Source organism: Dermacentor silvarum, chromosome 2 (genome assembly GCF_013339745.2).
Source record: "Dermacentor silvarum isolate Dsil-2018 chromosome 2, BIME_Dsil_1.4, whole genome shotgun sequence".
NCBI lineage: Eukaryota > Metazoa > Arthropoda > Arachnida > Ixodida > Ixodidae > Dermacentor > Dermacentor silvarum.
The window spans coordinates 3,844,200-3,860,624 of record NC_051155.1 but is presented as its reverse complement, the minus strand read 5'-3'; the positions used below and the strand labels follow the sequence as shown (position 1 = coordinate 3,860,624).

The 16,425-nt window shown below is 48.3% G+C and overlaps 1 protein-coding gene across 1 annotated transcript in view; it reads left to right on the top strand.

The window, feature by feature from the left end:
- Positions 1–16,425, top strand: part of LOC119441288 (probable ubiquitin carboxyl-terminal hydrolase FAF-X) — a 540,581-nt gene that overhangs the window by 31,995 nt on the left and 492,161 nt on the right. Inside the window, 2 exon segments of the mRNA XM_049661116.1 lie at positions 11,428–11,540; positions 14,807–14,919. Coding sequence (XP_049517073.1) covers positions 11,428–11,540; positions 14,807–14,919 — 226 coding nt within the window.

Genomic DNA, 16,425 nt, shown 5'->3' with positions numbered 1-16,425 from the left:
TTAATTTGATGTTGGCTTTCAGGAAAACGTGACAGCTGAACGCTAGAGAAAGGATAGCGTCAGTGGTTGTTCTTCAGAAAGATATGTAGATAGTTCGTGCGAGTTTCCATTAAACTAAGACTTTATTTTCTGATTTCTTCAGAAAGATATGTAGATAGTTCGTGCGAGTTTCCATTAAACTAAGACTTTATTTTCTGATTTCGCGAGTTAGGAAAAAATAACGCTGTATCAGGTTAGATACTGGTTATTCTGCAGTCTACTTCAGCTGATTTTTAGAAATCACCGCATGGTTGTTGCCACACACACGTGAAGAGTACCGCTCCTTAGAAATGGGCTGAGCGGATCGCTTTTAGTAATGGTATACTCTATAAGATTTCTCTTCAACGTATTCTGTAAGGGTATGTCTAAGGCTGTGCATGTCTCGCACGTGTATTTAGACGACGGCAGCATTTGAGTTTCATTTACCGTAAAAACTGGATAGGTAGAACTTTTTTCGAAACACAATTGCGAAAAGAGGACCTCGTCTTATATACCGGACATTGGCGGAAAAAACTAGGGAAGTCTTGCAACAATGGGCAGATGAAGTAAACAGCCGCCTTTGCCATCGCATTCAGGCTGCTTTTTCACAAATTGTTTCAAAATGAGCAGAAGCCGACGGCAATTCACCGTCGCCTTCAAGAAAAAGGCGATTGACTATGTGGAAGCCCACGGCAACCCAGGTTGCCGTGGGCTTCGTATCGTGCGACCATCGACCCGCGTGTTTGTCAGCACATTATCATCACGGCAAGGAGCAGCATTTAATAAATACTGTCACCATTGTGCAACCGGCTGAGTCGCATTTGTTTAAAGGTAAGGGTGTCTTTCGGCACTTTTGCCATTGAAAGAGATTTTTTCATTTTTAGAATTGGTTAGTTAGGTTGTCGACCTATATTCCGGTTCGACCTATAGTCCTTTTTATGGTAGTGCCTGGAAGTACTTAAATAAGCGCGAATATTCTTGTAGTCTTCAACGTGTAATTTGCAGAAGTTTCTTTGTTTTTGGTCTTTAATGCATGAGTTCCACGCAAGAGTTTTGACTGCAAAATGAAAGCGAGTCTGATAGTACATCCGTGAAGTCAACGAGGCTCTCAGTGGCACTATGACATGCGTTAATAACGGATGCAGAGTACGAACATATGACATTTCAATTCTCAATGATTAGGGTCATTCTGCAGTTAAGTTGCAGGATTTTGGTGTTGTATGCATAGACGTGTAGTGTTCTGTTTGATTTTTTTTTCCGGTCCACTACATTTTTAGGCATGGAGTGGCGCCTGAACCGGCAGAAAAAAAAATGCCGCCGAGAGCTAGTGGGGCTATACTAGTCAAGGTGCAACCAAATTAGGAAGGCCCACTAAGCTTCATCAAAGTCACTCCCTCACCAGAACAGGAATTGGCCTCCCTGGTGCAGTGTTCGGCCACTACCTCCCTGATGACTCCGACAATTAACCCATGGCCCTCAGTCCCCAGTGGCTGCGGAGACCTGACCAAGGCGGCGGTCAGACCTGCTACGCGGCAGAGGGTGCTAAGAATCTCTGGGTCCGGACAGGCCGCCAATGGAAACTGAACCTGGCAACGTTCAACACGCGCACCCTCTCGAGTGAGGCTAGCTTAGCAGGCTATTTGAGGAATTATCAGGCATTGCCTGGGATATTATTAGCCTTAGTGAGGTTAGAAGAACTGGTGAGGCTTACACAGTGCTGACTAATGGCCATGTCCTCTGCTACAGAGGTCTTCCAGGTAAGAGAATCTGGGGTAGGATTTCTAATTCATAAAACATAGCGGGAAACTTGATGAATTCTACATCATTAGTGAGAGGGTAGCAGTCGTCGTAATAAAGCTGAATAGGAGTACAAAATGAAGGTAGTACAAGCCCAGTCACGAGGATGAAGTAATAGAACAGTTTTATGAAGATGTTATTAGCAATGAAAAAGGTGCAAACTCAGTATACTGTAGTCATGGGCGACTTCAATGCAAAAGTGGGCAAAAAGCAGGTTGGCGAGCAGCAATTGAAAAACTATTGGCATCGATTCTAGGAATACAAGAGGGAGATGTTGGTAATGTTGCAGAAAGGAATAGGCTCCGAATAATGAATACATTCTTTAGGAAGCGCAGCAACAGGAAGTGGACCTGGAAAAGCCCTAATGGAGAAACAAGGAATGAAATAGGTTTCATACTCTCTGCCGATCCAAGTATAGTGCAGAATGTAGAAGTGTTAGGTAAGGTAAAGTGCGGCGACCATAGTGAGGTCTAGGATTTCTCTCATTTGAAGAGAGAGAGAGAGTGAAATTAGTCAAAAAGAAACAGGCCAACCAGATGCAGTAAGGGTGAAAGCAGACCAATTCAGGCTGGTGCGCGAAACAAATATGCAGCTTTTGAACAGGAAGATAAAGACAACATAGAGGTAATGAATGAAACCGTAACTAGGTTAATCTCAGAAGCAGAATGTGAGGGGTAAGGCCAGGCAACTTATAGGTAACCTCTTCCGAGGAACAAAGGACCTAAGAAAGAAAAGGCAAAACATGAAAGTGTCAAATTGGAGAGGTCAGATAGAGTTCGCTGAACTGTCGAAACTGATCAAGAAGAAGAAAGTAAAGGATGTTCAAAAATATAACGTGGAAAGATTGAGGAAGCAGTAAAAAATGGATGCAGCATGAAATCTGTGAGAAGAAAACTAGGCATAGGACAAGGCAAAAGTATGCACTGAAAGATAAGCAGGGTAATATGATCAGCAATTTCGATGACATAGTAAAAGCAGTGGAAGAATTCTATACTGACCTGTACAGTTCCCAGAGCAGCCAACCTACTTTCATTCGAAGTTGTTATGAACAGGATACAGAGGCCCCTTCTATAATTAGCGATGAAGTTAGAAGGGCCTTGAAAGACATGACCAGGGGAAGAGCTGCTGGAGAAGATGGAATAACAGTCGATTTAATCAAGGATGGAGGAGATATCATACTTGAAAAGCTTGTGGCCTTTTATATGCAATGCCTTATGACTTCAAGTGTACCAGAAAGCTGGAAGAACGCCAACATTATACTCATCCACAAGAAGGGAAACGTTAAAGAATGGAAGAATTATAGACCGATTAGCTTGCTCTCAGTATTGTATAAAATATTCACCAAGGTAATATCAAATAGAATCAGCGCAACACATGACTTCAGCCAACCAAGAGAACAAGCTGGCTTCAGGAAGGGATATTCTACGATGGATCACATCCATGTCATCAACCAGGTAATAGAGAAATCTGCGGAGTACAATCAACCTCTCTATATGGCTGTCATAGGTTATGAAAAAGCATTTGATTCAGTAGAGATACCAGCAGTCATAGAGGCATTACGTAACCAAGGAGTACAGGATGCATACGTGAATATATTTTCAAATATCTACAAGGATTGCACAGCAACCTTGGTTCTCCACAAGAAAAGTAGAAAGTTACCTATCAAGAAAGGGGTCAGGCAAGGAGACGCAATCTCTCCAATGCTATTCACTGCATGCTTAGAAGAAGTATTCAAGCTCTTAGACTGGGAAGGCTTAGGAGTGAGTCAACGGCGAATATCTCAGCAACCTTCGGTTTGCTGATGACACTATCCTATTCAGCAACAATGGGGACGAATTACAGCAAATGATTGAGGACCTTAACCGAGAAAGTGTAAGAATTGGGTTGAAGATGAATATGCAGAAGACTAAGATAATGTTCAATAGCCTGGCAAGGGAACAAGAATTCAGGATCGCCAGTGAGCCTCTAGAGTCTGTAAAGGAGTATGTTTATCTAGGTCGATTACTCACAGGGGACCCTGATCATGAGGAAGAAATTCATAGAAGAATGAAATTGGGCTGGAGTGTATATGGCAGGCATTACCAAAGCCTGATTGGGAGATTTCCACTGTCGTTGAAAAGAAAAGTGTACAATCATTGCATTCTACCGGTGCTAACATATGCGGCAGAAAGTTGGAGGTTAACAAAGAAGCTCGAGAACAAGTTAAGGACCGCACAAAGAGCGATGGAACGAAAAATGTTAGCTGTAACTTAAAGAGACGGGAAGAGAGCTGTGGATCAGAGTGCAAACGAGGATAGCGGATATTTAGTTCACATTAAGCGGAAAAAGTGGAGCTGGGCGGCCATGTAATGCGTAGGATGGCTAACCGGTGGACCATTAGGGTTACAGATAGGATTCCAAGAGAAGCGAAGTGCAGTCGAGGACGGCAGAAAACTAGTGTAGTGATGCAGTTAGGAGATTCCAAGGCGCAAATTGGAATCAGCTAGCGCAAGGCAGGGGTAATTGGAGATCGCAGGGAGAGGCAGTGGACATGAACATAGGCTGATGATGGTGGTCATGGGCCAGTGTACACCATTAAGACACTGGCACAGTGACCACTGCTACGAGCACCGCTTTGTATGACACGCAAAATAAGGCACGGCGTGGCTGTGGGCACACTGTCCGTATATTCTAGTTCACTGTATCGCTGCACCAATGAAACTGTGTGGCTGTAAAAACATGCGGACGAAGCTGCATTAAGAGAGTATGGGGATGCGACGGTGGCGACATATGCAAAGGGCCAGTAGCCTGCGTGGGAAAGTATGGCTGCACTGCGATACAGATGAGGCATCTGTAAAAAACATCTTTGAAAGCAAATAAATTATCACCAAGAGTTCAAAGTGTTCCAACAACTTTTGTGTTGTTGATTGATTACGCACGAGACTACGCCTTTACACCCATGAAATAGATCTCTCTTTCCACAAGGGACCAGGAAGGAGATACTCCTTTGTTGGGTGTCACCTCGTCTGAATGCCTTTTCAGTAGATGCCCCTTAGTTCAAGGGTCTTATGGAGTGCCCGACTGGTATAACAGGTCATTTATGTAAGACATACGCAAGACTTCTTCAAGCGCTAGTGACATGTGCTGCTGTAAATCACTGTTGTTTCATGTAATTTCTTTTAAAAGGTTGTGGGTCTCACACTGCTCTTGGGACAAAGGAACGACAACACAGTAGTGCAAACAATCACAAGGGCATTTATTGCACCTTTCATACACTAATACACACTAGCCGAATTACTACCAATAGAACATTCACATGGGCGCGCGACAAATCAAGGAAGTCCGACTCACCGCGACCCGATAGCGAGCGAATACGCTCATCCCATGCTATGACACCATCGCCTAGTCGTTCACGTGTACAGTCACGCGAACGGTGGCGCGCTCGAACGACCCGTGTTCGTCCATACCGGTGTCCTGCTCTTAGCCTCGCGCAATAGTCACGCAAAGCGGGCCGGCGCACGCGAGAAGCGTTCGTGCGTGTTGGCCACCGATCCCAATCCAAAGAGAGAGAGCGCCTTCGACGTTTTTCTCCCAAGTCACCCCGCCGTTCGGTGGCGTTAGCATCGCGACACTCGCGCCATCTCTCGCAACGCGCCGCAGCCACTATGATCACAGCCAGCACTTAGCCACGCGGTGAAGCTGGACCACAGGAGACGCGTGAGAGTCGCGCATCCCCACTTCCCCCCAACCTTAAATGACTACACATATTCCGGCGAAACATGTCACAAGGTCTATCAACGCGCGCGTCGTGAACAAAAGTTAGGAGATGTGACAGTGGTGCCGCCGAGGAAATGTCCACACGTTATCGACAACATGCGAGCCGACATTGTTCTGGGGTTCACCGCTGGCGTCCGTGGTCCAGCACAGCTCTGCAGATTCGATGGCACAACTCCAGCACAGGACTCCGGAAACGGCGACGCAGAAGTCGGCCTGAGCAAGCATCGCTCGCGCCGACGTGCGCGGCAGGGAGAGCCGCTGTAGCCGTTGGTGACTGCCGGCTCCTTTCCCAGCCGCCGAAATCGCTGCGCCGAACTGGCCACAGGCATCTGCATCGCTTAGGGTAGCTCGATTGTAGTCCGGTGCAGCAGCGCTGACGACGTGCAGGTGACAGCAAACCAGGGGTGACTCCGCTCATTCTGCGTACATTCAACGCACTCGACAAACACTAAAGTAGTGCAAGGGAGAGGAATTCGGCATACGCATCGCCCACGTGGTACGATGTTCGATTGCTAGCGAAATTTTGGACGGCATTTCAGTTGCTAAGTTCACGTGAACAAAGCTTGCTTTCTTGAGTCGAACGAGTAATTTCAATTCGTGCGAGGCGAACTAATGAGGGAAGCAATGTGCGACACCTCAACACCACGGTCCACCAGGTTGTGTCCCTCAACGTGCGGCAGGCGGCTTTGTTAAGCCTTAGGCCTAATGCGTCGCTACTTTGACAACAACCGGCATCCAAAAAAAAAACATCACCCAAAATGGGCACAACTGGCAGCCGCGAGGAGACGCTAGCTCTGTGAGGTGGTCCTACTCCGCTCGGTGCACACAGCATCCGAGTTGACGGCGCCCACTATCCCAGACGGTGTCGGAGCGCCGGTGCCAGGCCGCAATACCAGTCGGCCCGTAGCGGCACCCGTGGCCCTCTTCCACCCGGCTCCCTGAGCCGCGACTTCTGGCACCCGTGGCCCTCGGCCACCCGGCTCCCTGAGCCGCGACTTCTGGCACCCGTGGCCCTCGGCCACCCGGCTCCCTGAGCCGCGACTTCCAAAGTTAGAGAGATAGAAGAAACTATTTACATAAGAAATTCGGACCACCCACGAGGCTTCTCCTTACTCACTCGCTTCAGGCTTGCCAACGCTCCGCGGGCGCTAGGCCTCGCTCTCCCAGGATGCAGACCACGTGGCTCTCGTACCGAGGAGTGTACAGTACTTCAACAAAAGACTCGCGAAAAGGCTTAGCATGTTGAAAAGGTCAAACACGCTACAGCAACTGTCGCCTCGCTCAAGAAAGCACACCGCCGACACTAGCGATCAAAATCAACGCTAGGACTATGCTTCGGTTGAAACATCTCGAACCGAGCAAAACTAAAATTATCGTCCGATGCCCCAAGAGGTCCACGTTGGGCAGCCAGATGTTGGGTCTCACACATGCTCTTGGGACAAAACGGAACACACACAGTAGTGCAAACAATCACAAGGGCATTTATTGCACCTTTCATACACTAATACACACTAGTCGAATTACTACCAATAGAACATTCACATGGGCGCGCGACAAATCAAGGAAGTCCGACTCACCGCGACCCGATAGCGAGCGAATACGCTCATCCCATGCCATGACACCATCGCCTAGTCGTTCACGTGTACAGTCACGCGAACGGTGGCGCGCTCGAACGACCCGTGTTCGTCCATACCGGTGTCCTGCTCTTAGCCTCGCGCAACAGCCACGCAAAGCGGGCCGGCGCACGCGCGAAGCGTTCGTGCGTGTTGGCCGCCGATCCCAATCCTAAGAGAGAGAGCGCCTTCGACGTTTTTCTCCCAAGTCACCCCCCGTTCGGTGGCGTTAGCATCGCGACACTCGCGCCATCTCTCGCAACGCGCCGCAACCACTACGACCACAGCCAGCACTTAGCCACGCGGTGAAGCCAGACCACAGGAGACGCGCGAGAGTCGCGCATCCCCACAAGGTACATACGTACCTGATGCTACTCATACGAGGCTTCCATGTGCAGAAACTGTATATCGTTTGTTCATTTCTTACTACCATATTTTAATTTTATAAATAAATTGACGGTGCAAGTGCGTCATTTCTCCTGTTTGGTGCTTATTACTTGTTTATTCATGCACTAAGGTATGTTACGCTGTGTAATTGCAATCCGTGTTGATATGCTATGTTTATTATGCTTCTAGTTTTTTGTTTTACTTTTCACGGTATTGAGTGTGGTTTGCACAAGCTGATGCATTTGTACAGTGTTGTATGTAGCTATGCTGTGTGTATATCTGTAAACGGGGTCGAGCCTTGTTAGGCAATGTAGCCTTAAAGCGAGTATGGTGATCTTCCCTTTTACACTTTCTCAGGAACGAAACAAATAAATTGAATTGAATAATACATATACCACTTATCGGGCTGTGTAGTCTGGTGTGAAGATTTCCTTATACCGCCAAACCCATTAACAATCCCAGATATAACGATCTATCAGTTATAGTGACCACATTTCATGGCATTAACGTTTTTCTGACCCTGCCTATTGAAACTGCATCCAGATATAACGAACATTTGTAAATGTGTCACTCTAAAAGAAGGGTGAAGTTCCGAAGCATGGAAGCGCACCCCCGTGCTCCAGTCCGATTGCGACGAAGGTTTGACCGCCGAGCTATTTGTACCATTTGGACCAATTTGAACCAACAGCTGTTCAAGCATTGCTATTGATAATCACGCGACCTGTGTCGCGCTGCTGCATGCATAGTTGCAAAGAGTTGGTGGTTACAGTTCGTTGACGCTTTGTTTTCTTTGTTGCTGATAACTGTTCGTGATGGCATTCTACCTTTTGAACTTGGCACTTTTTTGGCCTAAGCGGCATAAAAAACATAATTCATGGCTCTCGGCGTGCGTGTGGACAATGCTGCAGCCATAACACCAAGACCTTTGCAGAATGCCGGTATGCAGCAGTAGTTGTGCTTCCAGCCTACTAGAACACTTCATTATCGTATGCAGAATCCACTCGTCCTACTGATAGTAAAATATGCCATTCTCTTGAAGAAAGAAATGGCGGCGCATGCACTCGTAGTTTCGAAATGGCAGGTGACTGGAACCGTCGTGGGCTGTTTCGAAGGGACTACGATGCCACATTTCACTCTTTAGATGACTTTTTAATGGAAACTTGCAGTTAGATGTGGAAAAGTGCAGGCAAAAACAAATGGAGCTACTGAAAATCCTCTTTTCAGACCGACATGGTGTTGAATCGTAACTGCCAACACCAGCTGTAGTTTTGTGAACTTTTGAGCATTTTTGAAGGGCGAGTTCACATGTCACAAACTGCTCACAGCGTCCACTTTTGTGCAGAACTGTTGAGTTAGTTACAAATGGGTTCGACTGTATTAATGATAGGCTGATCACTACTTCAAAACTACGTAAAAAGTATTTTTCCAGCACCACAATTTGTATCTAATTGTGTTTCCAAAATTACACTTTGAAGATGCTCAGTAAATATAGTCAAACCTCGTTAATACGTACCCGCTTAATGTGTAAGTGCGGTTTAAACATAGTCTTGAAGATTCCCCCACCCAGCCCCCATTGAAACCCATGTATTGGCTGACCGCTTAAGCCGTAGTCGCTCATTTGCCACCATACGGTTAGTGCGTACTATTTTCGTTCTAGTTCTACACACAGGCTCAAACTCGGCAAAATGCGATGTGCGCAGTCATTCGATTCTTGAGTTGCGACGCCGGGCCGCCAGCCGCCAGTGAAAGTGACCTTAACCCCTTGCGGTCCGAAACTTTTACCCACTTTCCGGCTGTTCTGGTCCGAAACTATTTTGCCAGTTTGTGGCGCCGCTAAGAAAACCACCAACTGTGGAAGAAAAACTCACAGGATATTTATTTTTCTCTTGCATTCTGCAGGCAACTTCTCTACCGATATTTGAGCAGCGTGTGATACCGCTTGAATCATTCTCCTGGGTGCAGGCCAGGGTTGTTACTGCAGGTTTTGCAGGAAAACACAGTTTCCCTCCTGCCTCCGTTTGTTTTTCGATCGCTACAAGCGGCACAGTCCTCGCTGCTTCGGCCTGGGAGCTTGTAGATCAAATGGCTCCTCCCATCTAGCCTTTCCTCGCACTGCTTCTACACAGACGGGCCTCGCTTTTTGGCTCTAGCCCTCACGTCACCCACCAGCTGTAGGATGAGGTTGCGGCGGTACTGCAGGTGTCGCTGTTCTTTCTCACCATGATTCTGCAGCTGTGTGCACCTCAAAATAAAGTTATTGACAATGGAAACCCCTAGAAGCTTTCACTAAATGCACCACCGTAAAACGCACGCAATGAAAAAGTGGTCATGCTTCTCAGCGAACCGCGCGAACGTGCTGTTCTGCGCGCAAGTGAGAATGCTCTGGGATCCAGAGGCCGTACTGAACATTGTGCTGCACCCTAGTGAAAAAAGAAGTAAACTTCAACAAACAAAGTTTATTTATCCCTCAAGAGATGGCTCATCGTGTATACAAAGAATGCGCACGAATCGCAGTGAGAAAAACCACGAAATTTAACCCCCCAGCCCCCTTGTCGGACGGTGCCCGACACTGGACCGCTACGGCCATCTTGCATTGTCGGGCCCTGCCCGACATTGGACCGCAAAGGGTTAAAAACATGGCCACCATGACGTCTTTCCTGCTCCTGTTGCCGAATGCAGCGCACATTCAGCAACAGCTTTGAGATTGTAACGCGAAGAAGCTGCCGGTAGGGGGTGCGAATCCAATTCGAGTAGTAACCACACAAAAGCACATTTGCAATAGCAATCTTACGGACACTAAAAGCGCATTTTTTCCGTTGCCGTGGTCGTCGCTTTGAGGTTCCGTATAAAATCCAAACACAGTAACATCGTCGCCATGTGCCGTACGCTGTATGTGCGAGTGAAAGTTTGCGAGGGTCAGCCAACGATTGCGGGACATTATCGCACGTGCAAAGGAGAAAGGTGGGACGGAAGCGCGCTTCTGTCGCGCGCGAGTCATGACGGGGGAGGTGAGAAAGTGGGGGGCCTTTTACTTCGGCGGTGGCCGCGCAGGCCGTATCTTGAACGCGATCTGCGACATGGGAAAAGTGCGCATCCGCGTCGGCCTCGTCTTCAAACCGTTCTGTGATGTGAAGAAAGTGCAACTAGTGCCGGTAGCTTCGTGTGCGTTGAGCTTTCGACGTTTAGTCGAAAGCTCAGCGCTAAAGACAGCATGAAGGTCAATTTGCTCGCTGCTTTTGCCACGCCTCCGCACTCCAGCGATGTAACATCGAGTTTCCGTGCTCGAGCGATGTGTTCATGTTTACCTGTGCATGCTTTACACTGTGCTTGTTAATTTAGTTAGTAAGCGAAGGTTTGCAAGTTTATACGACCGATAAAACTACTATCCATAGTTCGTATAGTTGTCTACTAGTTTGCTATCCCAATTGATGCTTCGCCTATCAGGTGAAATTGCCACATTCTTTTTTTTCATTCTGCCAGTGTGATTGCGGTCGTGGTGTTGTCGTAGCGTTCTGCTCGAAGATGCCGTCGTCGCTGCAAGTGAAGATAGCCGGTGTTTTGCTACCTATCTGCAAATAAAGCCTTTCTGAGTGTGTTTGTTTGAGAGCATCATGACGTAGTTCTTTTTTGGCCGGTAAGTAGCCGTTAAACTGGCATCGGTTAATCCGTACATCGTTTAGTGCATACCTAAACGTCGTACCCGGCCGACTACGTATTAACGAGGTTTGACTGTATGTGCTGCAGCTTCAGGGTGGGCTTCCTTCCTGGCTATGTACTACTGACACAAGCTAGACAAGGGTGTGTTGATTATAAATGCCAACACACTCACAGACATGTGCGAATGATCAACATGCAGGGCGGGACGTGCAGAGTGAGCCATGCCAGCGGTTCTTCCGTGAGGGCCTCACCATCTCCTTCACCAAGATCCTCACCGACGAGGCAGTCAGCGGATGGAAATTTGAGATACACGTGAGTTGGGCTTCATTGTGGTGCATTTCTCTCCCTTGTGGGGTTTCGGGCGCTCGCATTAGTAGTGCGACGCCGTTCCATTGCGATGCGTTTTTGAGAGCTCCGTGTCCCTTGTTTCTGCCTGGACGGGTGGCAGTGGGTCATAAAACACTGTCACTCGGCTGTCATCCCGCCCACGGCAGGGTCAACGGGCTTCCCCCATTGGCCGCCTTTTTGGCGGGATTCGGGCCCCTTTGCGTGCACTCTGGTTACGCGGGCGCAAGACATGGCCCGAGCGGACCACATTCAGGCGTCGGAGGTGCGTACGTGTTTTCTCTGCCGGCGGTGGCCCCCCTTTGTCCGCCGCTGGCCGATGGTTACTTCGGCTCGTTGGGGTCCTCGCCTCGGCGGCGTGGGCACTCCTCCATCGGCTCGATGTCATGAGGCAGCGCCTTGCGATCGTGCCCCCGCCTGTTCTTCTGTTTCTTCTGTTACCATTTTCTTTGCTGTGGGGTGCACGATGGCGCTGGCCGAAGGATAGGCGGCCTCCCTCTCTGCTGCGTTCTCTGTTTTTGTTTCTCTGTCGCGGTGCGCCGTTCGGCCACCGGTGACCATTTGGCCATGTTTTGTGTATCGGTGACCATTCGGCCATGTTCTGTTGTATGTTTTGTTGTAACTTATGTTGTATCGAACCACAGCTTAATAAATCTTGTTTGCGACCATTTGGATCTACCTTGTGCATGGCGGCTTGGAGTGCTCGAACCTGCAGTGGTCATCCGGCGCACGCGATTACAGAGCGTTCGTGCCGTGAGCGTAGCGATGAGACCACAAAATGACACCCCACGTTGGGTGCCAAATATAGGGGTACTACTCAAGTTCGATCGTGTGCACCTGACCCTTTTGGATTGCACCGCGCCAGTGAAGCGGCAGTCGCTCGCAAGCACTTTCGCAGCAGCCCTAACAGTCAGAGCTGTGACGTCTAACCCGCAGTTCGCAGTGAGTTGCCACCACAGCGGGTTCAGGCCAGGGGTACAGGGTGAGTCTTTCTTAAGGTGTTTATTCACCTTGAGTTTCACACACAACAGAGCAACAACAAGCCAGCAAACAAAACCACAGCGCCGGAGCGTTCCGCACGACTGATGTGACAAACCGCATAATAGTGGAAACACACAAGGGCTGATAAGGGTTCAGCTCGCCTAGCGTGGATCCGCGCTCGGGCCCTGGGGCGGTCAGTCGCTCGCAAAGGTCGGGGGCGCTGTAGGGGGACGGCGTGCGGCGGTCTCCGCGGCTGAATTGAGAGGCAGCCAGTCGCAAGCTCCTCAGCCGAAAGACAAAAGCGCAATAGCGCTTCTCCCGGCGACGGAGAGGGAGTCTCCCCGGTTCCAAGAAAGGGGAAAGGAGGGAACGGGGTGGGGTGCCTCGGATGTGGTCTCGCGGCCAGACTCGAAGAGCAGCGGGAGTGGTGAAATGTGCTTTCTCTCCGTTACCCTCCGCAAACAAGCTTGTGATCATGGCATGATAACCGCGCGGCCGCTCCGAAGATATGGGGATGCGTGTGCGATCCCACACCCTGAGCACATCAGGTGTGGAATTTGGCCTTGTCCCCTGTTTACTCGTGACATTGGTTATGAGCACAGTACGCAACCCAGAAGGAGAGCGGCATGTTTGTTGAGCTGTTACTGTTATTGTGGCTCAACATTTGCATCAAGTATTTGTGCGCCACATCTTCTGTTACCCCCTGAAACTTGTCCTGGTACCGTAAAACTTTGTTAATTGGATTTATCGGTACCAAATAAAAAGACAAATGTCTGAATGAACTAAATGCCAAATTATCGAGGGTATCAAGAAGACACTAAACAAATGCTTACTACGTCAACACACCTTTATTTACTCAATGTATCGGCAAATTCTGTTTCTACTTTGCACAAAAGCAGTGCTGAAGCTGCAATTTTCATCATGTAGTGAACTGTTTAGTGCTTGCAGCGGCGAAGGCATCGCGCTCTCCTTCACAGCGCAGCCACAGACAGTAAACGCTAGAATAAAGGCTCAAAAAACACAAACAGGCACAAAGCCATTCCGGTGTTCCTGTCGTTCACCTACAATTTCCACTGTGGCCATGCAGCCTTTGTTTTGGTTGGAACACTCTCTTAAGTCGCACATTTCCTAATTAATTAATTAATTAATTATTTATTAAAATATCTTCAAAGCCCAATGGACGTTACTGAAGGGAGTTGGGCTAAATGTACATAATGTTATGGCGCAATCAAGAATGACGCTTTGGATTGCTTGTACAGAGCCAAGTAGTTTTCATCCTTAGACCTTCGATCAGGCTATTAGAAAATCTCGGTCCAGATGACATGGAATGTGAGAAAACTGCCTTCGTTACACCTGACGGCCTCTACCAATTCAAGGTTATGCCGTTCGGCCTTTGTAATGCCCCAGCAACCTTCGAAAGAATGCTGGACTCCTTACTTCGCAGCTATAAATGGTCCACATGTCTGTGTTATGTAAACAATGTGATAGTCTTTTCACCAACTTTCGCGAGTCATCTCGCGCGTCTGTTTGGCCATTCTTGCTGTTTCCGACGGGCCGGCCTGCAGTTGAACTCATCCAAGTACCACTTTGGACGTCGTCAAATTACCGTTCTTGGCCATCTCTTCAGTGCCGCTGGCGTTCAACCCTACCTTGACAAAGATTCGCACTGTCCAGAACTTTCCTGTTCTGTCTTCCACCGCAGATGCAAGAAGCTTTGGAGGACTGTTCTCGTATTTCCGTCGTTTCGCCAAGAATTTCGCTGACACCACCCCCACTCACCGACTTGCTTCGCAGCTAGTATTCACACGACAGAAGATGAAAGCAAACGGAGCAGCCCTTGCATCGCGATTTCTACGTTGACAGCAACGTAGAAATCGCGACCGAGTGGGAAATCCCAACCTGCCGGTTTGTGAAGTGCTTTGCATGGACCAAGGAGCGTTGCGGGAATGGGTGACGTATGCTCACATGGTGTGCAAAGTCATTTGCTCTGTCATGTGAATACAGCTTTACAGCACAGCAGGAGCTGGAGATTGTCAGCATCGCAAAAGAGGGGGGCACACAACGGGGTCAAGTCGTGCATCTGCGAATGGATATTGAATGGAGTTGTGGTATGCAGTTATTTTGCGAGTTATAGTGTGGATTTTTTTTTTCTGGGTCGTCGTAATTGGGGCAGCTGGATATGTGCGGAAAAACACGTGCGTGCATTTTCAAGTCTTCATTATTATTGATTTTCTCAATAATGCTTGATGCAGCGCTGCATCATGAAGAACTGCGAGCGGCTGGTGGAGCTATGCGTCACCAAGCTGCACCAGGACTGGTTTCCTCTGCTCGACCTGCTCGCCATGGTGCTGAACCCACACAACAAGTGAGTGGTGGTGGGCAACGTGGTGATGTCAACACTCTCATCGTTTGTCAGCTGCCTTGTGTGTTGTAAATTAACGAGGAAGCTCTCCGCTAGGGGGAATGTTCTTCAAGAGGGCTGGGGCGCCCTTTCTAGGGTCTACACAAAATTCAAGGGGCAGCCATCAAATTGCCAGGAAGAGGCAGATTCAAGCAACTCCTATAGTGTCTTGCATCAAGTCATGCTTGTGTAACTTGGCGAATCTGTAACAACCATATAAATGAAGCCAATCGACAGTGAAGCCAATGAATAAAGAAAATGCAGTTGACTCGATAATTCAAACTCGAGGAGACCCCAGGATTTTGTTTGAATTGTCAGAAGTTTAAATTGTCAAATGTTCTCATCAATATGACTCGGGACAACATACCAACTAGTGTTATAATGAAAATTCACATATATTCAATAATACAGTCGAACCCATTTATAACAAACTCGATAGTTCCGCGAAAAGTGAACATTATATCAGAAGTTCGTTATATAGACTTGCCCTTAAAAACACCTAAAAATTAGCTGCACGTAAGCTGGCGTCAGCAGTTACAATTGGGCAGCACTTTGGTCCGAAAACTTGATTTTCAGTGTCATTTTTTGTTCCTGGTGCGTTCCTGCACCTAGCTGCAAACTTCCGTTACAAGCGTCCATCTAAAGAACGAAGTGCTGCGTCGTGTAGCTCTTGCAAACCGGCGCCCAGTTCCGATCACCTGTTATTTCGAAACTATGAGTGCTGCCACGATTTTTTTTCGAGCTTGTTGTATTTTACTGCCAGTGGGGCATTCTGTACACGAGAGCGAAGCATTCTAGTTGGGGGAAAGTGTAAACTTGGGGAAAGGACTGCGGCATGCTGCCATTCTGCGAGGATCTTGGATATCATGGTCTCGGCATTACGACTGCGCGTCAGCCACACAAGAGCCGTAAAGTTACGTTATCTACGTCGCAACCCACGAGAAAAAAAATGCAATGCTCAAAAGGCAAAACGTCGCCGTCAACCGTTATCAGCAATTGGCAACGCGTAAACGAAGCGCCGCCAAACCGTTATCGCCTGATAATGGCGTAGTAACTGTCGACCCTTTGTAACATTGCGTGGCAGCATCGCGTGGTGCAGCATTCTTGTCGATTCGGGCCGCGTCGACAGGAACGCATGAGTGGGCGTTGTTCCCATAGTGGAAAGAAAGTGGTGATTCCAAATCGTTGAAACAGGCGTAATGCACATGGTGTCGCACGGACAATTTCACAAAAACAAGAGTGACGCTGTCGTGGCATCCGTAATTGCAACGGCACATGCCGCCGCCATGCTGTTTGTGCTGTACGCGGCACGCCTCTGCCCTGGAGATGGCCGCATTCGGTTTGCATTTTCCCGAAGCTTGTTCTTTGTTTTGATGATGGTCGTCAGCGTGCTCTTCGATACACCATATTTCAGTGCTACTGAAGTCTTCACTCCAGCATCAACTTCTATTGCAGCCAATTTCTCCTTTA